At 38.9% G+C, this 24,635-nt stretch overlaps 1 protein-coding gene across 2 annotated transcripts in view; it reads right to left on the bottom strand.

Annotated features, from left to right (window-relative positions):
- ATF7 (activating transcription factor 7) overlaps positions 1-24,635 on the bottom strand; it is a 104,809-nt gene that overhangs the window by 66,717 nt on the left and 13,457 nt on the right. For both annotated transcript variants that reach the window (XM_021708690.1, XM_008050267.2), the window contains exon 2: positions 17,133-17,201. In XM_021708690.1, coding sequence (XP_021564365.1) covers positions 17,133-17,180 — 48 coding nt within the window. In that variant the 5' untranslated portion in view covers positions 17,181-17,201. The remainder of the gene's footprint in view (positions 1-17,132; positions 17,202-24,635) is intronic.

The raw sequence follows: 24,635 nt of genomic DNA, 5'->3' as shown, positions 1-24,635 counted from the left end.
GCCAAGTTGCCCAGGCTGGTCTCAAACCCATGGGCTCAGGCAATCCTCTCACCTTGGCCTCCCAAAGTGCTGGGATTATAGGCGTGTGCCACCGAGCTGGTCAGAAGTATAGTTTCTTACAAAATTAAACATAGTCTTACCAAATAATCCAGTAATCATACTTCTTGATACTTATCCAAATGAACTGAAAACTTACATCCACAAAAAAGCCTGCATGCAGATATTTATATAGCAGCTTTACTCATAATTACCAAAACTTGGAAGCAACCAAGACATCCTTCAGTAGGTAAATGGATAATTACACTGTGTTACATTCAGACAGTGGAATATAATTCAGTGTTAAAAAGAAATGAGTTATCAAGCCATGAAAAGACATGGAGGAAACAAATTCATATTTCTTTTTTTTTTCGAGTTGGAGTCTCACTCCAACGCCCACGCTGGAGTGCCATGGCACACTCACAGCCACCCCAGCGTCAACCTACGATCCTTCCACCTCAGTCTTCCAAGTAGCCAGAACTACAGGTGCGCGCTACCACACCTGTTTTATTTTTTATTTATTGTAGAGATGAGGTCTCACCAAGTTGCCTGGGCTGGCCTTGAACCCATGGGCTCAGGCAATCCAGTCATCTCAGCCTCCCAAAGTGCTGGGATTACAGGCTGAGCCACCGAGCCTGGCCTAAATTCATATTTCCAAATGAAAGAAGTTAATCTGAAAAGGCTACATATTGTATGATTCCTACTAAATGACATTCCGAAAAACATGAAACTATGGAGACAGTAAAAAGATCAGTGGTTGCCAGGGGTCAGTGGGGAAGGGAGGGATGAATAGGCAGAGCACAGAGGATTTTTAGGGCAGTGAAACTAACTACTCTGTATGATACTACAATGAGAGATACATGTCACTACATATTTGTTAAAACTTATAGAATGAGCAACACTAAGAGTAAACCCTAATGTAAAGTATGGACTTTGGGTGATAATGTGTCAATGCACATTCATCAAGTGTAATAAATGTACCACTGTGATTCAGTATGTTGGTAGTGAAGGGATTGTGCATGTGTGGGGACAAGGGTATATGACAACTGTCTGTACCTTCCTGTCAATTTTGCTGTCAATCTAAAACTGCTCTAGCCTGGATGTAGTGGTTTTTGCTTTTGTAAATTCCAGCACTTTGAGAGGCTGAGCATAGAGAATTGCTTGAGGCCAAGAGTTTGAGACCAGCCTGGACAACACAGCAAGACATCATTTCTAAAAAAAAAAAAAAAAATTTTTTTAACTGCTCTAAAAATTAAAGTTTGCTAATTTTTTAAAGAGCAAAGGAAGAGAGGAAATGAAAAAAGAAAAAATTGAAAACCACTAAGGAAAAATGAATAGCTTGTTGCATATTTATTCTCATAGAGTGCTCAGAAAAGAGCCTGAAAATTTAAGTGTGAAGTAGAGTACCCGTTGCTTATTATTCTGTTAAGACAGAAAAGCAGCCGGGCTCGGTGGCTCAGCCTGTAATCCCACGCCTTTGGGAAGCCGAGGTGAGTGGATTGCCTGAGCCCGTGGGTTCGAGACCCTCCTGGGCAGCGAGACCCCATCTCTACAATAAATCAAAAAATTAGCCGGGCGTGGTAGCACGCGCCTGTAGTTCTGGCTACTTGGAAGGCTGAGGCGGAAGGATCGCCGGAGCCCAGCAGGTCGAGGCTGCGGTGGCCGGGAGCGGCTACTGCACTCCAGTCTGGGCGACAGAGTGAGACTCCAACTCCAAAAAACAAAAAAGACAGAAAAGCATAGCATAGCAGAAAGTCCAGCTTCCAAACAAGAATTGTTCTCTCCTTGACAGAGCTCCAATCCAATTATGCCCTAGCCACTGATTTTTCTATCACACCTCCCTTTGTTTCAGAGACTACATCCATGACCTTCTGTTCATGTGGTGGAAGAAGAAATTGATTCCCAGAAAGGCTTAGTCCACGGCATTTTACCAGATAAAGGAAAAACAAAAAGCCACTCCACTCTGACAAGCTGATTACTGTCTATAGAGAAGTAAAATTCCCCCCTTAGGACTAAGGGAAGAGCCAACAAGGTACAATATGTTCAAATCTTTAACTACTGCTCTGCCGAGAGCTGGCATGTGCACACAACTCTCTCTCTTCCGGGCTGTCAAATGCGCATAACTGAAAGTACAAGCCTCCATAAGGCCCCATGTAACTGCAGTTTCAAATGCATACAAAGTAGAAGTGCTGAAGTAAAGTCCCCACTTTCCACTATTCCAATTACCTAGGTAGAACCTAGAAGAAAGAACAGAAAAGACTGAAGAGGAAATAGCTAAAGTGTTTAATATGGAATTTTATAAAACATACATAGACACTTCGATCCCTGAAATTTTTAGAGTAACTACTTTTATTGCCCCCTCACAATACATATAAGCCTAAGGAGACTACAGTCTCCCTTAGTCTAAAAAATACCTGAAACTACGCCAGGTAGGGTGGAATCACACCTGTAATTCCAGCACTTAGGGAGAGGCCAAGATAAGACAACTGCCTGAGCCCAGGAGTACAAGACCAGCATAGGCAACACAGCATATTTTTGTCTCTATAAAAAAAATTTTAAAAATTGCCAGGCATGGTGGAGCCTGCCTATATTCCCAGCTACTCGGGAATCTGAAATGGGAGAATCGCTGAGGTGAGTTGTGATTATGCCACTGCACTCTAGCCTAGGTGACAGGGTACGACTCTGACTCATAAATAAATAAATAAAAGAAATAACTTGAAACTGAAGTAAAATGACAAACATCTGAAGTTATGAACATAATATTATAAAAACGATTAACGTGCGCAGATTGCCATTGTGTAAAAAAAAGATACTCACTGAAGTGACAGATGTCTATAACACTATTTGCCCACTCTGGTTCTATACAGCTAACTCCATGTATATATTACAACTGAGACATTTAAAACAAATAACTAAGCCAACAGAAGTTTGTTTTTGTCAGTGAGCTTGAGAACAGAGATACAAAAAGGAGGTAATCAAGGCTGAGCATTAAAATGCAGTCTTTGTCCATTCTATCAAACTGCCATCATCTATCTGATAATCTCTAGAGAGCCAAGTATGCAGTTCTATTCTATAGGTTGCTAACCTGAATCACCTTTTCTGTGCGTTTAGCTTTACAGGAACTCCTGGCATTAGCCTTCACCCCCATACACATATAGAAGTGCATGCTCATACATAACTTACTGGCCTATCAGAGGCATTCAACAAAATAAACAAATGAGATCTTTGGATACCAGGTGATCATTTTGGTAGGCTGCAACCTTACCAAATGAGGCATTCTCAGTTTTGAAGCCAAGAACTTGTCTGCTTGGTCAGAGGTGAAAAAGACAAGACTCCAATAAGATATTTCCTGCAGATGAATGCACAGTTAATTTCACAAAGTGCACAATGAATCATTATCAGAATCAAGCAGGAAAAATGTTTGTCTGTCTGTCTGTCTGTCTGTCTATCTATCTATCTATCTATCTATCTATCTATCTATCTCACCTTGGCTGGAGTGCAGTAGCACGCTCATGGTCACCTATTGGGCTCTGGTGATCCTTCCACCTCAGCCTTCCAAGTAGCCGTAACTACAGGTGCACGCTACCACGCCTGGCTAATTTTTGATTGATTGTAGAGACAAGGTCTCGCCAAGTTGCCCGGACTGGTCTCGAATCCGTGGGCTCAGGCAATCCACTTTCCTTAGCCTCCCAAAGTGCTGGGATTACAGGTTGAGTCACAGAGCCGGGCCAAAAATGTATATTTTAAGCAACTTTCCAGTGAAAGATTAAGATAAAACATACAAAGAAATCCTTTACTATAAATATCAACTATTAGATTCTCTGATCTTTTGATCCTTTATGTAAACTTTTACATATTTTATCACTTAAATTATTTCACATAAATATTTCCATGTATCTACTTAGCCATATATTTTCACTTCTAGTGATAGATGATAAGTGAAATGTCTACCACAGTTTGTAAGGGAAAAAGGAAAAAAAAGATGTAGAAAGGTGCTGTTAGGTCAAAGATGAACAGGATGTGAGACATGAGGAGAAAATAATTTTATTATTGAACAGATAAGATTACCCCTGCAGTTATATGCCAAAAATGTCAGCATAAGCAAGTTAACAATGACTGGCCAGATCATACATCTCATTATACTGTTAACATACTCTAATAATACCCTAATTTCACCTTATCATATTTCCTCTTGCCAATCAGTATGGTGGTCACTAAAACAAAAGCCCCACTACTACATGGCACTACACAAAACAAGATACCCATTCTTTGTATTTGGCAGCTTATAGGCATAGAACCACAGTGAGAAAAAAAGAAATATAAAATCAAGAAGTAACCCAGTCTAGAATTCACAAAGATGATGACACTACAATGTTTCTTTAGGGCTATTAGCAGAGGATTCTGAAGCCATGATTTCTAAGTCCTAGTTTTTTAGTTTCATCTACATTTCTGGTTAGCCAATAATTCTTTTTTTTTTTTTTTGAGTTGGAGTCTCACTCTGTCACCTAGGCTGGAGTGCAGTGGCATGCTCATGGCTACCACAGCCTTAACCTGCTGGGTTCAGGCGACCCTTCTGCCTCAGCCTTCTAAGTAGCTGGAGCCACAGGCATCCGCCACCAAACCTGGCTAATTTTTTGATTTATTGTAGAGACGAGGTCTTGCCAAGTTGCCCAGGCTGGTCTCAAACCCCTGGGTTCAGGCAATCCTCTCACCTCTGCCTCCCAAAGGCACTAGCATGAGCCACCACGCCTGGCTAGTTTTCTTTCCTCTCTTAAAATCATGCCCTTAATGCAAAATAGAGGTGGTTTACCTCAGAGAGAGTTAGCCGCATCTCAGGAGCATTCCCAGGCAGATAAAAACATCACAGATTAAGGCAGAGGCAATTTTAGAAAGGTCGCTTCATTATAGTAAGACTTTCTATCTTTTTTGCACAGGAAGAGCTTAGCTGTGATTCAGCTCTCTCTGGTACGGCAGCCAGATGCCTAGATCAGTAACTATGCACAGGGCTTACTTGACTGATTTGGACCATTTACCAAAAAATGACTACTTATTCTTTTTTTTTCCTATGCTATATATACATATTTATGTATGTATGAAGAGAAATAAGGAGGCAATTTAATCTAGTAGGTAATAGTGCTGATCTGGAGTCTCTTTGGGTTGGTGTTGTAGCTCCATCACAAAATACCGTGTGACTTTGTATACCTTACTTAACCTCTCGGAGTCTTAGTTTTCTCATCTGTAAAATGGGGACAATACTAAATTCTCTACCAGAAGGCTGCTAAGATTAAATAAATAATATCTGAAAAGCACTTTTGCAGAGTACATAGCAAGAGCTCAATGAGCTATGGTTATTCTTGCAGTTTCTGCCATTATATCAATAAAATTATTTTATTTTGTTTGCTTCCATTTTCTCCATATGCTCTCTGGATGGAAAGATCATTTTCCTGAACATTATATAAGCACATTTCCTCTAAACTGTATATGTATGTGTGCACACTTGACCTGAAAGCATGCACTAATCAATGTTAATCTGGAATATCATGCCAAGAGCCTTCCCTAGACTAATTTTCACTTTACCATATAGCAACTTCAGTTTGACAAGTGAGGAAAAATAGTATTGAGGCCAAGCCTGGGGGATTCTCATATGTAGTTATATCTAGAGGGTAATAAGACCATACCTCTATGAAAAGAGATCCTATCTAATACCAAGGAGCTAAAATTCTAAGCAGATAGGGAGTATGAGTTCTAGAACTAAAATAAAGAGAAATCAGTATTTCTTCTTTCTCTTTATTTTATCAATATAAAACTTCAAGAGTAGGAAAAGGTTATTTCTTTCCAAATTAAGTTGGTTCCAGTGTTTACTGGGGTCCTTCTTAAGATTTACACTCCTCAACTAGCTTCTAGTAAGGGAAGCTGAGATAACCCAAAACAAAACTAAAAAGTAGGCATTTCTGACCTTCATAAATTGCAATGTCTTCTTTGCTCAGGGACCATCCACCTAAGCCATTCCTCATCTCCTATCTCCTATCTCCAAATAAAAACTTCCATTTCTTTATGGAGCCAATATCACAGCTGTCATTAAACTAATTCATGTTGAAGTGTGAATGATAGCCCCCATAGAGTTCTCCATAGTTTTCTAAAAACTTATTAACTTGCATGACTCTTTAATTAATGTAGAAATATAGGGGTTTATTTCTGGATGGCGAATCTTTGGACTGATTTTCTTCAATCATGTATAAGGCTGCTCATGAGAGGGCGGAAGGAACTTTTTTTCACTTGATTAGGTTGGGGACTCTACTTTGTCCTTAACCTAATCAAAGGATAAGTGATCAAATGCTCTACTTCCTTTTGCTTTTGCTCAGTCCTAATACCTTGATTCTCCAGATACAGCCCATTCAGTGTTCATCCTGTCCTTGCTCCTAGCACCTAGAACCAGATAAAACCGTCACTAGGCAAGCCAGTTCCTATAACATCAGAGAGAATCTCAGCAGAGATGAAGAAAGGCTGGCTACCTAAATATCCCTGGATAAATTCTTGGAGTTTTAGAGGCAGCTTGAAGCTGTAGAGCCTCCCACATCTAATTTTTTTCTCTCCTTTTTTCCAACTATTTCTAATCACGCGCTTATCTAAAAAAAAAAAATCAAAGGACTATATGTTTCCAACTACATGACATTCTAGAAAAGGCAAAATTATAGAGACAGTAAAAACTATAGTCAGTGGTTACCATGGGTTCGGGAGGAAAGAGGGAGAGAGGGCAGGATGAATAAGTAGAGAGCAAGGGATTTTTATGGCAATGACACTAATCTGTATGATATTGTTATGGTAGACACATGCCATTATACATTTGTCAAAACCTATAGAATGTATACACCGTGAACCCTAATGGAAACTACTGACTTTAGTTAATAATGTATCAATATTGGTTTACCAATTGCAACCAATATAGCACACTGATACAACATATTATAATAGGGGAGACTGTGGATGGGGGTGGAGGGAGACCTCTCTGTACTTTCCACTTAATTTTTCTGAAAGTGTACAATGGCTCTAAAAAATGAAGTCTATTAATTAAAATAAAAGTAGAGGAAACACTGGTTAATAATCCTCACCAGGTACAAGGGATAATAAGAGCCAAGATAAGCTGTACAAAAGGAAGGCAAAAAAGGTAAAAAATCAGACTATAGGGTTTGATCTCAAACTGGAGAGGATAGTGGCTTAAGGAAGAAAGAAGGAAAGAAGCTAAGGAAGTGAAGGCAGCAGAGAAAGACAACTCTCACGGTGGCATTTTACAGTGACTAGTGTGCAAACAACTAAAACAAATTTATTTCCCTCAAAGAAAGAGAACAGAAGCCAGGACACTTATAAGGGACACTGAGATTCTCAGCAGAAAAATCACCACCATTAAGCCTCCGGCATACTTACGAGTATCACCCTGATGCTTCTCCCTGTGGCTAAGGAATCAGAGCTTGTCATTGTAGCCAAGTCTGTAACCTATGCTGGTGCCAATCTTTTTGGTAGATTGAGCTATTTTTCAGGAAAATCAAGGGATAACTGCCCAGTATCAAAAGAAGATTTGACCCTTGGGAGGAGAAAAAAGGCATTCCTTTTGCTACAGGATGATTCTCTCTAGAACAACATAAACGGCTCTTCGAGAGACCATGTCTTTGATAAGCAGAGCTGCAACTCTGACAGCCAATCTGCTGAATGCCGACAGAGCATTCAGCTTTCTACAATGACTCAAAGGACACAGCAAGGCTGCAGATTTATTCTGCTGACTTTCCCTGCAGAGCCACTCAAGGTTTTCAAAGGCAAAAAGGAAGAACTCTTTTCTTTCAACCCAGGGAACTGCACATTCCACCGGGGATCTAAAGACAGAGCTATGTTTGCTCAAAATCTGACATCATCGATGTGAACAACAAGATTTAAAAGCTGGAATGATGGCTGGCAATTTTAATCGTTAGAGCAGAAGTTGGTTCAGCACTTCAATCTGCCGGCAGAATCAGCAGCCACACAGGGCACATGGTGTGCCAGACTGGAAATGAGCTAATTTCACAAAATTCATTCTCATTCTCAGTACTTTCACATGACAACTGCAAATAGTCCAGATTCTTACCAAAGCACAAACACAAAGGTAGCGTATTTCACTGCACAAAGAAGTTTCAAAGTAAAAACACAAAGGACTGTTACAAAGAGAAAAACCCCATAGCTTTCATCTTTTCTCTGTGATGCATTTTCTTGAAATCCTATCCTCAACGTGGTAATTTTATGAGAGAAAATTTTTTAAAAGAGCAAAAATCTCCCTACAACAAACTATTAAAAGCACTTCTCCCTCACAATTTGTATGTCAATTCTTCACAATAAGATTTTGAAAGAGAAAAGCTTTCCTAACTCAAAAGTAACTGCCGTGTGCTATTATTTAATTTCAATCTTCAACAGACAAAGGAAAACTATACTTGAGTGTTAAGATACCCAATTTCTGTTTAAGACACTTTTGGTTATCTTACAATAAACAAAGAAAAAAGTTCTCAAATTTAGAGGTAATGAGTTCCATTTTGATTTTTAAAAACATTGCTGTACTGAGCAAGTACCCTGGAATATGCACTAAACCAAGGGGGATTAGTAATAGCAAAATAGCACGGAAAATTGTAAGCAGAAAACCAGAGTAAGGTTTTTTTCAGGCCGGGCGCAGTGGCTCACTTCTCTAATTCCAGCATTTTGGGAGGCCAAGGTGGGAGGGTTGCCTGAGCCCATGGGTTCAAGACCAGCCCAGGCAACTTGGTGAGACCTCATCTCTACAATAAATAAATAAATAAATAATTAGCTGGGCGTGATGGCACATGCCTTTAGTTCCAGCTACTTGGAAGGCTGAGACGGAAAGGACTGCCTGAGCCCAGCAGATTGAGGCTGCGGTGGCCGTCCCTGGGCAACAGAGTGAGACTCCAACTCAAAAAAAAAGAGACTTTTTTCCCCAAACAAAATGCATAACCTTTTCACAAAAATTAATGGAAAGAACAAAATATAGATGTTCTGCTTTATAAATAATACTGGCAAACAATATAAATATGTCTTAAGTTTTTAGACATAACCAAAGACCAAATGTCTACTAACATTTGCAACTGTGACCCTTTCAAAGGAGTTTATCATTTGGTTATAAAGACTCTATTAAGAGCAAAACCTAGATCTGACTAAATTCCAGCTGATGAGGCTTTTCTAAAAGTATTAAAAATCCAATTTAAAAGGGGCTTTGTGCTAGGTATAGTGGCTCATGACTGTAAGCCCAGTTATTAGGGAGGCTGAGGCAGGAGGATCATTTGAGGCCAGGAGTTCAAGACCAGCCTGGGCAACACAGCAAAACTTCGTTTCTAAAAATAAAAATAAACTAGTCAGGCATGGTGGCACACACCTGTATCCCCAGCTACTCAGGAGACTGAGGCAGAAGGGTTGCTTGAATCCAGGAGTTTGAGACTCCAGTGAACTATGTATGACTGCACCCCTGCACTCCAGGTGACAGAGCAAGACCCTGTCTCTAAAAAAATAAAAATAATAGGGGCATTATGTTTTACTTAAGTCACTGGCATATGGTTTTAAAAGCTTAAGTATACCTAGTTACAATCCTTAGAGCAGCATGTTTAAATTCTCTTTTTTCTCTTCAGAAAGATCTTCCAGAGAGCATCTCTTGTACCTTGTTCATAATGTACAATTTATCGGCATTTCTTTTCCTTTCTAAATGGCCAGGAGGGAAGAAGAGCTCCACCGCCACTATGTGCGGTTAGTAATGGCGCTTTTACTTGTCACTGTACAAAGCCTGTTAAATATTTACAACACAGACAGCAATATCTAGTCCTAAACACCCAGTTGTGAGTTTGAATTTTTTTAGAAATAAATCTATGACAAGTTTTCCCCAGCAAAATGCCAGAAGACTTTACTAACAGCTTCAAGAGACCCAGCGGGTCCAGAGGAGCAGTTATAGGCCATCTGGTGATTACTTATTATTATTTATACAGCACTGTAGATGTACACACAGATGTGTTATGAATCCACATACAGAGAGGCCCTAACAAGGGTTTCAGACAGAATGTGACTGCTGAGCAAGTCAATCTGCATTAAAGAAATACGCTAACCAGAGAGAGGGAATGTACTCGTGGTTTTTTAATGTGCTGTGTTAACTGGAAGACTTTGATAAAAGAATGAAAAATTCTGTATGATGTCAACATCTTTTAAGTCAACAACCTGGTTATATGTGGTTTTGCAAGGGTGGCAAAAGAAGGATAAATGAAGGACAGGCTCTCAGATCCAGACGGCACTTTATAAACTTAGCAGTTTGCAAAAGAGGGGACTAGGAAAGAACCCTTCTCCTAACTTAGGAATAACTAAGATACAAAGATACAGGATTTTTTTTTTTTTTCTAGCAGGAATGCTGTGAGAACAGTTTCTGGATACTCAGCTTCAAATATTAGGCTATATCCAAGGAAAACAAGAGTGAATAACTGGAAAATGCCACCTAAATTTCTTGGGGATAGCTCCAATTAGGTTCATACGGCCTTTTTTGGGAGGAGTAGTCTAGAGCAAGGATGCTTTCAGTCTACTAGATTCTTAGTAACGTCATAATAAATATAACATAAAAAAACTAAAATAACCAGCTACATGTTCCTAAGAGCAAGTGTCAAGAATGTCAGAGCTGATATTAAGAAAGGTGAGTTTAATTCCTGCTCTTAACATCTCTACATTTTTTTAAATCCTAGTGCCAATTTTGCCTACATGATATATAAGAGTGGTCTCTACTTCCATCACATGGTTACATTAAACTGCAGCATGTGCAGAGTGGACTGAAAGATACTGCAAAATCAACATATTACAAAAAATGAGGTTAGCAGTTGGCCTAATAGGGCATAATGCAGTGTATTTTCAGCTGTCTGACAGCATGCAGGCACTCTTACCAGATGGGAACTAAATGAATTATTGAATGAAATATGAATTATTAAATAAAAATTTGAATGTTTTTAAACTCTTGGCGGGGGTGAGGAAGAAAGGCTTATTTGTTTGCCTGAAATTGCCTTCACCTGTCGAAATATGTAAACATAGCATATACCACCACAAATGGCATTTACCTGTCAGAGCCACGGTTTCCCCTTGTAATTCTCCAATTCAAGATGCTTCCCTAATATTAAGAATTAGTAATCAGCACCAACTCATTCTTCCTTGCTTTTCTTTTGTGCGCATGCCAGGTAATAGGGAAACTTGCCAAAGGGATAGAATTAAAGATCCAGGGTCCCATAGTACCAGTATGGCCCATTTAATGGGAAGGCTGGGATAATAGGAATAATCTCTATAGATTTGTGTTATATAGGCAATAAAACATATACCTTTGCAGCATGCCAGCATTTAACCAATCATAGAAGCTATTTGTTGCCTCATATATTACAAAGCAATAGAGATTTAAGGGATAATGTTCATGGAGGCAGAGGATACGAAGCAATAAACAGCTTTGGAGGTTGGTTAAATGCCAAGTGAAGCCAGGACTACAACACCATAAACATTATTCCTATTATATGACAAGATAAGGAGGTAGAAGAAGCTGCCCTCAATCCCATCACAACTAGGGCTCCATCACTATTCTTGGCCTCAGAAAAGAAGAGCAGGCTCCGGAGGTCTATGAGTTAGTTACATGTTTCATGTCTCAGAAAGATATGAAGCGAATTTCAAACTGTACCTAAATGTCCTCTGGGAGAAGAAAAAAAGATCTGATGGTTGATATTTTCAGGGGAAAAAAAGAGTTAATAGCCCCTGAGGGTCACACTGGACACAGAAATAATCAAATAATTTTTTACTTAAAAGGACAGAATTGATACAGAGTAGTTATAACAGAAACCTTTCTCAATGGCTAATAATGGAAAGATACTAACTGTCCATGAGTAGTATCTCCTCAAAGGAAATGTGTTCCTATTCTTAAGGAAATAGACATTCTAAGAAATAAGCTGATATGACAGGCCTCTGCTCTAACACTTAATTACATGACCAGAGAATGACTTAAATCTGCATAATTTGGACTGCAAACTATTGTCATGTGCCTGAGAGGGAGGTATAGTAATATGGAATTTATTGATTCTTGGTAATAAAAATGGCAAAAAGCATCCAAAAGGTAAGTTATCTAACTGCATCCTCATGAAATAATATCTAAATTCAAGATTACTGACAGAGACATAGTATTTATTCCTGCTTCTACATCTAATGGAACAACTTTATAATCCACCTTCAAGTAAAAGTGTCCCCCTAAATATTAAAAACTTATAAGACTTCCTAGGTTCAGGACAAAATTATATTTCTATTATTTTAACTATAATGCAGAGACAAAGCCATTTTCATAGTCACAATGTTTTTAAATAGATGCTATCTATCTTATAAACATTTCAAAACCCCATACAACTCAAGCTCAACCATCCTCTGTCAATGTGGTATCTAGGGTACTGTTGCCTTAACAACAGTACCCCCAATCTCAGGAGGCAGCTCCATCAACTACTCCTGCTACTACATTCCATAGAGAGATATTAGGATGAATATTGCTTTCCCCGAGTTCCTCTTCATGAGGCTAATGAGGCCTCAAGAGAAACCAAGAGTCTCAACAGGAGAATAGGCTAAAAAACCTTATCACCTGTCTTCTTTTTTTTTTTTTTGAGTTGGAGTCTCACTCTGTCACCCAGACTGAAGTGCAGTGGCACACTCCCGGCCACCGCAGCCTCGACCTGCTGGGTTCCAGCATCCTTCTGCCTCAGCCTTCCAAGTAGCTGGAACTACAGGTGCGCGCTACCACGCCTGGCTAATTTTTGATTTATTGTAGAGATGAGACCAAGTTGCCCAAGCGGGTCTCGAACCCGTGGACTCAGGCAATCCACTTACCTCAGCCTCCCAAAACGCTGGGATTACAGGCTGACTCATCGAGCCCGGTTATCACCTGTCTTTTCAGATAAGAATGCAGACTGCACAAACTTCAGTAGCCATTTTTTTTTTTAAGTACATGCAGCATATTTAGAACTCAGCTGTGTCACATCAGACTTACTGTTGGGAAGTGGATCATGAACAGAATCCAAAAATAACAGCCATTAAAGACCTAGCAACCAAAACATGTTTACGTATCCATTGAAAGCCTGGTGGTTTTGATTATATAGTGGAGAGCATAATCCACTAGTCTATTTTAGGTGTGTTTTCCTTTCACCTTCCCTTACTATTAAGGCACAAGATGACTTCTGAGTTTAGGGGTGCATCAAATAAACTCTGGTCAGGGAACAGGTACTGAAATAATACAAGATTCTTATAGTTTCCTATATTTTTTTGTTTTTTAAGAATCAGTATTCTGAAGTATAACTGTGTTCATTCCTTTTTCCTCTATCGGGTAGAAGCCACCGCTTTTTGAGACTTCTAGGGTAGTAGGTTCTAAACCACGACTTGTAAAAATTGTCATGGTCCTTATTACCCCTCCTGGGACTTACATAGCCTTTTCATTATTCTACCATTTCTGGAATAAAGAATTTGAATCAGGCCAGGCTCGATGGCTCAGTCTGTAATCCCAGCACTTTGGGAGGTCGAGGCAAGTGGATTGCCTGAGCCTGCGGGTTTGAGACCAGTCCGGGCAACTTGATGAGACCTCATCTCATCTCTACAATAAATAAAAAATCAGCTGGGTGTGGTAGCGTGCTCCTGTAGTTCCGGCTACTTGGAAGGCTGACATGGAAGAATCTCCTGAGCCCAGCAGGTTGATGCTGTGGTGGCCGTGAGTGTGCTACTGCACTCCAGCCTGGGCGACAGAGTGAGACTCCAACTCAAAAAAAAAAAAAAAAAAGAATTTGAATCAACGACAAATGGATTAAATAGCTTGAGAGGCTCAAGGTGGCTCCAGGATGAAACCATTCTCAAGGGATATAAGAAAGTTAGATGACAGGCCAAGGGTAGTTCACTTTGCCAAATTTATCTTCTCTGCCAGATGTTCACTATTTCATATAACACAAAGCAATCACAGTAAATCTTGTAGAGATCCCACTCTAGAGTTATTTGTTACCAGATACTGGGAGAAACTTGGAAGAAGACTAAATATAATTTAAGAACTGTAATGTCACCTGACCATAAAGTTGTGACAAGAAAGGAGGTAAAGGGATGAAGCATGCTGCCTTCAAAGTCTTAAGTAGCAGCCTTCTAGCCTTTTTCTATGAAAAAAAGCTCATTTTTGTTTCTAGAGACAGTATCTTGCTCTGTCACCCAGCAGCAGTGGCACAATCATAGCTCACTGCAGCCTTGAACTCCTGGGTTCAGCCTCCTGAGTAGCTAGGAAAGTATGGCTGTACAACAACACACCCCGTTAATTTTTAATTTTTTTTGTAGAGGTGAGCTTTCACTATGTTGCCCAGGTTGATCTCAAACTCCTGGCCTGAAACAATCCTCCCACCTATGCTTCTCAAAGTGCTGGGCTTACAGGCATGAGACATGGCACCCAGACTGAAAGAAGTTTCTTTGTTTGTTTTGTTTTTTATGAGTTGGAGTCTCACTCCATTGTCCAGACTGGAGTGGAGTGCAGTGGCACGCTCCCAGCCACCGCAGCCTCGACCTGCTGGGCTCCGGCGATCCTTCTGCTCAGCCTTCCAAGTAGCTGGAACCACAGGCGCACGCTACCACGCCCGGCTAATTTTTTTGATTTATTGTAGAGATGAGGTCTCACCAAGTTGCCCAGGTGGGTCTCGAACCGGCGGTCTCAGGCAATCCACAAACCTCAGCCTCCCAAAGCGCGGGATTACAGGCTGAGCCACCGAGCCCGGCTGAAAGAAGTTTCTTGAATTAAATGAAGAAGGTATCAATGTTCCACATTCACCTTCCCACTGAGAAAAAAAAATGCTTTTAAAACCTAAACCAGAGATTATAATGAATCCTAATAACCAAAATATCAACAAACAATTCAGAAATGGGAGAAAGAAGTAGAAGAAAATGGCCTATGGTAAACAAAACCTAACCAAAGGAACTAGGAAGGAACCAAAGTAAAAAGTTCCTACTGGTTTCCTAACTCCAGTTAAAAACAAAAAAAAAGCAAAACAAAAACAAAGAAATAAACACAAATTTCATAAATCTGTTAAATCTCACAAATTTCAGAGGATACTACTCTTTTCTGATGAGATAGCCTGAAGAAATGCTATTTATATCTTCCTCAGAGAGCTTAAGAAATGTTTTTCTCATGTGTTCCTTTTTTTTTTGAGTTGGGCATCTCACTCCGTAACCCAGACTAGAGTGCAGTAGCATGATCATAGCTCACCACAGCTTCTATCTCCTGGGCTCAGGCAATCCTCCCTTCTTAGCCTCCTAAGTAGCTGGGACTATAGGTATGCACTACCATGCCCAGCTAATTTTGTTTTGCCCAGGATGGTCTCAAATTCCTGGGCTCAAGCAATCCTCCCACCTCGGCCTCCCAAAGTGCTGGGATTACAGTGTGAGATACCATGCCTGCCCTGTGTATTCCTTGTTTCCATAATGTAGTTGTGTTTTTTTTTTTAAGAAGTCTTTGTCTGGGTGGTTTTAAGCACACTGCATATAAGAGAAGTATAGGAGTTGAGTAGCTTAAACAATAACTGAAGAAAAACAGTGGTAAGTATGAGAAAAATAAATTTTCTCACCAAAAAAGTATATTTTTCTTTTTTTTTTTAAAGCAGGATTTATTGAGAGGACAGAAAAGCTCCCACAGCGGGAGGGGACCCAAAGGAGTTTCCCACATGTTTTTCAAGTAAAGAAGTTAAAAAGGTACCAGGTATCATTTATGAGAATCATACTACATAGTATTATCAAATTCACACACAAAAATGTGGAGGGATCATTTTTAGATATTCACCTTTATAAAGCTGTCTGAAAAGTGAAACATTTGCTGAATTTTTCTAGCCGGCTTCTATTGTAAAAAAAATAAAATACAAACCACATAGGGAAACATGCAGTCAATAATACAGCTGGAAACCTTGACAAGAAAGGAAATATGCCCTAGGATACTAAATATTGCAGAATACAATGGCTTTGTTGGTCTTTTCTGAAAATTTCAGCATTTATTGGAATTTGGAATCTTCCTTCCATCCTCTCCTTATCACCACCCCCATCTCATCTACCTCTCTAACTCTTAGGAATCTCTGAAAAAGATTATTTTTGTCTAAGTATTTACAATGTTTAATAGAACTAGTCTGCAATCTCATATACTACCAGTAAGTGTCAGTGAATAGTCACATGACATATTCCTAACTGAACAGAAACCCAAGCCTTTGGGTTCTATAAAATGAATTAATGAAGGCAAATTAAATTTCCTTTGTATTCCTTTCTTGATTCTTTGTGGAAGGAACATAGCAATGGGGGAAGATTCAGGAAGAAGAATTAAAAAGGTACAAATAAAAAAAAGAGGCAAATCTAACAAAATCACTTTATTTTAAAAAGTATATGATGAAAAATACCTAACATATAATGTAACATATGAATACAACTCTGTGGCAGTTGACACACAGAACAATGCATTTCATGGCATCAGATAGGGAAAATGTTTATGTAATGCTGTGAGATCTCAAGTTCTATGCTGAATTTGTCTTTCCTAGACAGATATCTGCCTTAGCAGCTAACAATGATTTTCTGGGTCAACCATAAAAAGAAACACTTTTTTCTGCTTATTTAAAAAATCCAAATCGATTCTGGCAAATTGGGGTTCACAATGGATGGGTACACTTAGCTGCCTCTCCAAATATGTTAAGCAGAATTTTATATCCACGCAGGTTGAAGAGAAAGATATTTCTAAACTTGCTTTGTATTTAGATGAATAGCTTTAGAAAGGAGGAGAAAGTGACATGTATTCTTCAACACTGTGTGTCGGGAAACAAACACCAGTAGAATAACAATATGGAAGAGAGCAAGGCAGATTTCATTACGGTAGAGTGCCTACACTTCCTCATAACTTGGATTTACACACTGCAAATCCTCTGATCTGATTACCTCCAGTGATCACGTAAAATACCGGCTTTAAACTCTTTGCCTTAGTGATAAAACAGCCACTTTGATTCACAACGAGACATTCACAATAAAGTATATTGTAAACGTACCTGTCCACAGCCTGGGGCATTGCACACAAACGGTCTGTCGTCTCCCATATTTCATATAGCAGAGCGGAGCTGAAGAGGGGAAGGTAGAGGGAAAAAGTTATGTTAAATACGCTGGAGGAAAAAAAAGTGCTTCAAAAATATCAAGCCTAGAAACAGGTGTTCCAAGAATGCCATCTATCAAAGTCGTAAACACAGGCTACTTTGGGGAGACCAGCTAGACAGGTGGCATATGATCTACAGTTCCTCGATTGAAACTTTTAATTAGAAAAATTTAGACCTTAATAGTCAAAGAATTTCAAACCTTTGCTAGATTTTCCATCTTTCTGCTAAAGTATATAACACATTTCTCCAATCTGCTGAATTACAACCAGTGCAGTTCCCTATGTCAATAAATTCACTGAACGCTCAATGCGGAAGCCATATTTCTGAACTAGAGAAGACCAAAATTTGTCATTTAATTAATTAAGGGATTATAGGAGGGGTGCTCCATTTTACAGGGCCATAATCTGGCTCCCTGGTGTATAAACTACGAGACTGTTGGCAAGGGCCGTTTATTCCAGATTATTGCCAAAGAAAACAAAGCACCCATCCTATTGGGCTACACGGGAAATGATTTTCATTAATAAAAAAATAAAAATAAAAACCTTCTCTTCCCACTGGGAGCCTCCTTCTCCCCCCACCAATCGTCTGTGGCAAATGGAGAAATATCGGTGCCCTTCCCCCCTCTGATTCTATTTATGGCTAGGTTTTTAAAAGCAGCAATAAAACAAATGTCGACTCTTTGGGGGTTTACTGGGTGAATATGTTCCGGCTGTTTGTGCTGCTCTCGGCCAGAGTTCTTGGGCTGCTCTGTTGCAGCCAACAGATGTGTGCTGCTGCAGGGGATAAAAGAAATGGCACTAAAAGGCATCATCATCCATCCCCTCTATTTCTCTGAAGACTTTAACAGGGTTTATACTGTTCTTTAAATTATTGAAACCAAACTCTCAAAATGTTGACTGCAATTCTTTGTCAAAGAACAATAATTCCAATCTGAATGTACAGGGAAAATTTCTCATATTCCAACTACGAATAAAAATAGAGATAGAGATGGCTCGAGATTAGAAATGCAAATCACAATAAAAAGATTCTAAAAGATGAATTGAGTTTTAGAAGAGTGGACAAGAAAAATGGGGTAGAGAGTAAAAACCGTCTTACAGAATAAACTCCTAAAGGACATTTAAAAATATCTTCCATAAGAGAGAAAGGTACACAGAAGAATATGAACAAGGGATGATAAGAAAGGAACTAATATTTGAATATGCCTAAAAATGACTTCAAAACTAGAGATAAACCAAAACGTCAGGGTAATCTGTCAAGCCTGAGTTAAAATAAAATGTTAACGTGCTATACTGAACCTATAATCGGTGCTTAAAACTCAGGTTAGCTAGATAACATCTCTCCTCCTCTCTTAAGATTCACACTGGGGATAGAAACTAGTATTTCTGGTTGTCTAATCAGTAATTCCACTAGTAATCGGTGTTTAACATTGTGGGGTGCCCCATAAAATAGAAAGGGCTTCTTGGTCATCTTTCAGTGTGATAGGAACATGGTCAGACTATGAAGGAAACCGATGCTGCAGCATTGCTGTAATGGAACAGAGCCTGTATGTACATACGTGTACACAGATTTATTTCACATTTAGCCAGGATAAATTGCTTCAATAAATTCTGTTCCTAGGAGAGACCAGCTCAAGCTGATGATTGGGTACTAGGAAATGAGAGCTTCATTCTTCTTCACAGAGCCCCAGGACAAGGGGGTTTTCTGGTTTGTTTGTTTTAAATACATGATGATTTTTTTAGTGCTTTCTGGAACTACAACATAATATAGAAAATAAATACAAGTAAATAAAAGTAAATAAATTCAAAGACAAGGGACATAATGGCTGAAAACACAGAGCATGTCTGGAAAGTAATTCATCTCTGGAAAAATTCCTAACTACTGTGCTAGAAATAATTTTACTTCCTCGTCAAAACCTGCTTTCCTAATATAATCACAACATGAGAATTTTATGTCAACAAGATCTTCTAACGTATTTTCAACCATGAAGTAAACTACAAGAGCCAGAGTAGATATAATACAAGAATCAGGCAGAATTCCTTACTTTTATCTTGGTTCTGTTACTTGGTGCTAAATTTCCTCATTTTTCTACCTATTTAGAGGAGGGAAAGAGTCTTGGCTAAAAAATGGGGCAGCACTGGCATAGAAAGTGATTAAACAAATTCTGGAATAGTTTCCCTCAAACCATAAAATTCAAATTTCAACTTGGCTTTGCACAATCACGTCACAATATGTGGCTTCCAAATTTTATTTAATGGCACCCTTACTAGGAAATAGAGATGAAAAATCATGACTTCCTAGGAGGAAAAAAGCAACAACAACAAAAAATCTTGGGGAAACAAGCATTAAAATCTAACAGAAGTATTTTCACCACTCTTAAATATTCAACTGACAGTCACTAACTAGGATTTCCTGCTTCCTTCCCAATTGGGCTGGCCTTTGTTTTATCATTTTCACCAAAGGAAGATCACAATAGGAGGAAGAAGACTGCTCTCTTCTTAAATACTCACAATGATTCCTAAATCATTCCCTCAATTTCTTGTCCCTTGTCATTTACATCGTTCTTGCTTTTAAAAAATTTCACCTTGAAGTGATTTTTTTTAATTAAATATTTAACAACAATAAGAATGATCTGTCTATCCCATTTATTTAAAAATCTAGCTAACATCTTATTTTAAAAAATTTCTCCTTCATTCCCAGTCTGCTGCATCAATTGCTACATATAAAGAATGCCACTGCTTATTTCTGACACTTAAAATAAATCTCTCATTATCAGCGAGGTCAAACTGATGTCATCTTAAAAACAAAAAGCAACACATTTCTGTAGTATAAACAGACTAAGACAAAAAGTGAAATATTGAATAACGATGCTGCCACTCACCAGAATTTAACTCACAGCTCATTTGTAACTACACTGCTTGACAAGCAGATCATGTGTCTGGGCATGGCACTCACTGTGTGTCATCCCCTTCGAGATCTATTCTTCAGGATGAAACACAAGCATTTTACAGAACTAAACAATAAATGACAGAAGAGGGATACACACATTAAGAAGCACTGCCGGGGGGAAGTGGGATGCTCTCAGAAAGGATCTTAGAACAGGAAAATAAAGATGCCAAGGTCTGCAGAAAGGGCTCATATACTCAAAGTCACCAGAATACAGAAATGATAAAAATTAGTATTTACTCAAAAAAGAAAGTTATTTAAATACTGGAGAGAAGTAAAGAAAACCCAAGGTTTAGAAAAAGACTTTTTAATAACAAGACCAGAAGTAGATCCCAAAAATGGTCAATGTGCAAGAAAATGGATTCTCTGTATATATAGTTACTCTATATCTATATTTATTTTAATAGAATGAGGATGAAGTCTGTCACTGAGGGCTACAAAATCAATTCTCTGAACCTGGTTGTAACATGATCATTTCTCTAGTAACCAACTGATGTTAAAAAGATGGCCCAACTCTAAGTAAGGAATAAAAGCCATATACAAACACACCCGGTGCCTGTCATTAGGTTCCTAATAACAAAAAGCAGACACTGCTAGTACAGAGAAGGACAATGTACCATAAGTATCAAACATTAATAAAAATCTAGAAGAGATTAAGACAAGCTATCATTTGCAGCCACAAAAAAGAACAAAATCATGTCCTTTGCAGCAACATGGATGCAGCTGGAGACCATCATCTAAACAAACTATCACAGAAACAAAAACCTGAATACTGCATGTTTTCACTCATAAGTGGACACTAAACATTGGAAATATGGAAACAAGGATAGGAACAACAGATGCTGGTCACTGCTAAAGGAGGGAGGGAGAGAGGGGAGATAAGGGACACCAAACCATCCATTGGTAATCCATCCCCACCCATTGGGTAGGGGAAGACTGGTCAGAAGCCCAAATCTCACCCTCACAAAATATACTTAAGTAGCAAATCCTCACATGTACTCCACAATTCTAAGATTCAAAAAAAGAAAATTTTAAAAGATTTGTATGATTAAAAAAAATTGTTGGGGGAAAAAGATTAGCTATCATTACTTCATTCAAAAAAACACTATCTTCAGGCCAGGTGCAGTGGCTCATGCCTGTAATTCCAGCACTTTGGGAGGCCGAGGCGCAAGGACTGCCTGAGCCCAGGGGTTTGAGACCAGTCTGGGCAACTTGGCAAGATCCTGACTCTACAATAAATCAAAAAATTAGCCGGGTGTGGTGGTGTGTGCCTATAGTTCCAGTGACTTGGAAGTCTGAGGTGGGAGAATCGCCTGAGCCCAGCAGGTTGAGGCTGCAGTAGTCATAAGTGTACCACTACACTCCAGTCTTGGCAACAGAGTGAGACTCCAACTCAAAAAAAAAAAAAAAAGAATGACAGCTAATTTACAAGTTCAATTAGTCAGAGGTTGATCAGTGTACATGGTCATTTATCAAATTCTTCTGCTAGCAACTCCAGAGTATAGACAAGAACGCAAAAAAGAGGGGTTAACAGTCTTGGTGAAAACTTTAACAAAGAAGAAGTATGAAATTAATAACTACAATTTCTAAATTCATTAATTCACCAAATATTTTATTCAGTGTCTACCATATACTCTAAGCCCCAGTAGTTCAACAGTAAATGAGACAGATAAGATTTCTGCCCTCATAAAGCTTACTTGCATTCTCAAAAGAAAAGACAAACAATAAGCAAGTAAAACAAATAATTTCAGATTAATAGCAGAAAATTGCTATTAAGCAAATGAAACGGTGATGTGTTAGTGACTGGAAGAGGGCAATTTTAGTTTCATGACTAAAAAGAAAATGGCTGCATCAAAGGGAGAGTAGGGTAGGATACAGAGATCTAGGTTAAAACTTCAGGAAGCCTTTCTCTTATAATAGTAGATGTCAATATGTATTGGTTTATATTTAGTAATTTTTTTTTTAATTCGGTCTCACTCTGTTGCTCAGGTTGGAGTGCAGTGGCATGATCATGGCTCACCGCAGTCTCGACTTCCTGGGCTCAGATGATCCTTCCACCTCACCCTCCCGAGTAGCAGGAACTAGAGGTGCATGCCACCATGCTCAGCTAATTTTTTTATTTTTTGCAGAGACGAGGTCTTGCTGTTGCCCAGGTCGAACTCCTGGGCACAAGCAATTTTCCTGCCTCAGCCTCCCAAAGTGTTAAAACTGATATTCAAGCTTACACTTAACTTCAAGTTTTTGGAGAAAATTGCTGGGTCCACAAAACATCTGCTATGCTGGTATTTAAGGCAATACATATTTAAGACATTTTAAATTCATATCTATGACTATTTTGTGCTTATGGCCCTTTATATGACAGCCAACCAATTCTATGCTTTTATCACCCAAATAATACGAAGGTCTATAGTTTTTATGAGGAGGGAGAAATGTGTAAAGTTAACCCTTAATCAAACCGTGAAAACCTTGGCCAGAGATGTTAAGTATATATTCAAGTACAAAGGAATGCCAATCAAATATGCAGCAGAAGGGGCACCTTTATATAATACTTTTGAGAGTACATATTTGCACAATCTTTCTGGAAATTAATTTGACAATATTTATATTAAATATCTTAAAATGTAGGTGAGTGGATTGCCTGAGCCCGCGGGTTCGAGACCCGCCTGGGCAGCGAGACCTCATCTCTACAATAAATCAAAAAATCAGCCGGGTGTGGTAGCGCATGCCTGTAATTCCGGCTACTCGGAAGGCTGAGGTGGAAGGATCACCGGAGCCCAGCAGGTCGAGGCTGCGGTGGCTGGGAGCGGCCACTGCCCTCCAGTCTGACGACAGAGTGAGACTCCAACTCAAAAAAAAAAAAAAAAAAAGGAGTCAAGGCGGGTTAAGGCTGGTCTGAATCCTAGTTACCTGTTCTTAAACACTACAAACAAGATACAAAAATGGATCCATCTTTGTTTTATGTTGTTTTTGGACTCATCTTTTTATAAACCCTGAAACTAGATGACAACTTGCATACTGTGTAATTATAACTGAATCGTGTATTTCCAACAATTTGACACATCCTTATTATATAATAAGCATATGTTATATATAGTTATTACATAAATAAATGTCCAGAAACATGAATTTCAGGGACTACAAGTTCTTGTAGTATCATTTTTGTCTGGGAAAATAATGTTCACAGTTTTAACATTAAGATATTTTACTATAATTATTTAAAATTCATAATCCAGTTACAGTATATATCAAGGGTTGGCAAGTTTCAACTCATGGGCCAAATGTAGCCTACTATCTATTTTTGTATGACCTGCAAACTAAGGATGGTTTTTATATTTCTGATTGTTGAAAAGTATTAAGAAAGAATATTCTGTGACATATGAAAATTATTTAAAATTCAAATTTCAGTGCTTATAAATAAAGTTTTATTAGAACATAGCCACACATTCATTTACGTATTATCTCTGGCTTCCTTTGTGTTAGAATGGCAGGGCCGAGTAGGTACAACACAGACTTTATGCCTGATAAACCTAACATATCATCTGGGTTTAATTTGCGAATTCCTGGTATGCATGTTAAAAATCGTTAATCAAACTACATAGTTAAGATATCACAACCAATGCCAGACCATCGCCACCATTGCCAGGCTATTGTGGCCAGTGCCTTGCTAAGCTATGGTGTGGCCATGTACTCTTTGAGCTATGGCCAGGCCATGCTTTCTTAAGCTTTGGCCCCCTCCCCTACCTCGAGGAGGTGAATCACCTCTCTCTCTCTAATTTAAACTATATTTCTAAATAAACTATATTTTCTAACCTAAAAAAACTACTTTCTAATTTAAAAAGATATACTAATTATGATGAATGGCATAATTTACATATTAATCTTTAACAAACTGTCTTATAATGTGACTATCCAAGTATTAATTTCTTTTTATTTGAATTTTCAAATTTTAAACATTAAGTTTTCTTTTTTCTTTTCTATCTTCATGAGAGACATGGTATCACTCTGCCTCCCAGGCTAGAGCACAGTGGAGCGATCACAGCTCACTGTAACCTCAAAATCCTGGGCTGGAGCAATCCTCTTGCCTCAGTGTTCGTGTACTCAGGACTACAGGCACATGGCACCATACCTGGCTAATTTTTATTTTTTGTAGAGATAAGGTTCTTTGCTATGTTTCCCAAGCTGGTCTTGAACTCCTAGCATCAATCCTCCTGCTATTTAAGCTAGGTTAATAGTTCTCATATCGGCCAGGCTCGGTGGCTCAGCCTGTAATCCCAGTACTTTGGGAGGCTGAGGTGAGTGGATTGCCTGAGCCCGTGGGTTCGTGACCTGCCTGGGCAACTTGGTGAGACCTCATCTCTACAATAAATCAAAACAAATTAGCCAGGTGTGGTAGCGCGTGCCTGTAGTTCCAGCCACTTGGAAGGCTGAGGCGGAAGGATCGCCGGAGACCAGCAGGTC

The sequence above is a fragment of the Carlito syrichta genome, unplaced genomic scaffold, assembly GCF_000164805.1.
Source record: "Carlito syrichta isolate Samal-C Ts95f unplaced genomic scaffold, Tarsius_syrichta-2.0.1 Scaffold143503, whole genome shotgun sequence".
Classification (NCBI taxonomy): Eukaryota; Metazoa; Chordata; class Mammalia; order Primates; family Tarsiidae; genus Carlito; species Carlito syrichta.
This window is presented reverse-complemented; position numbering and strand designations above follow the sequence as displayed.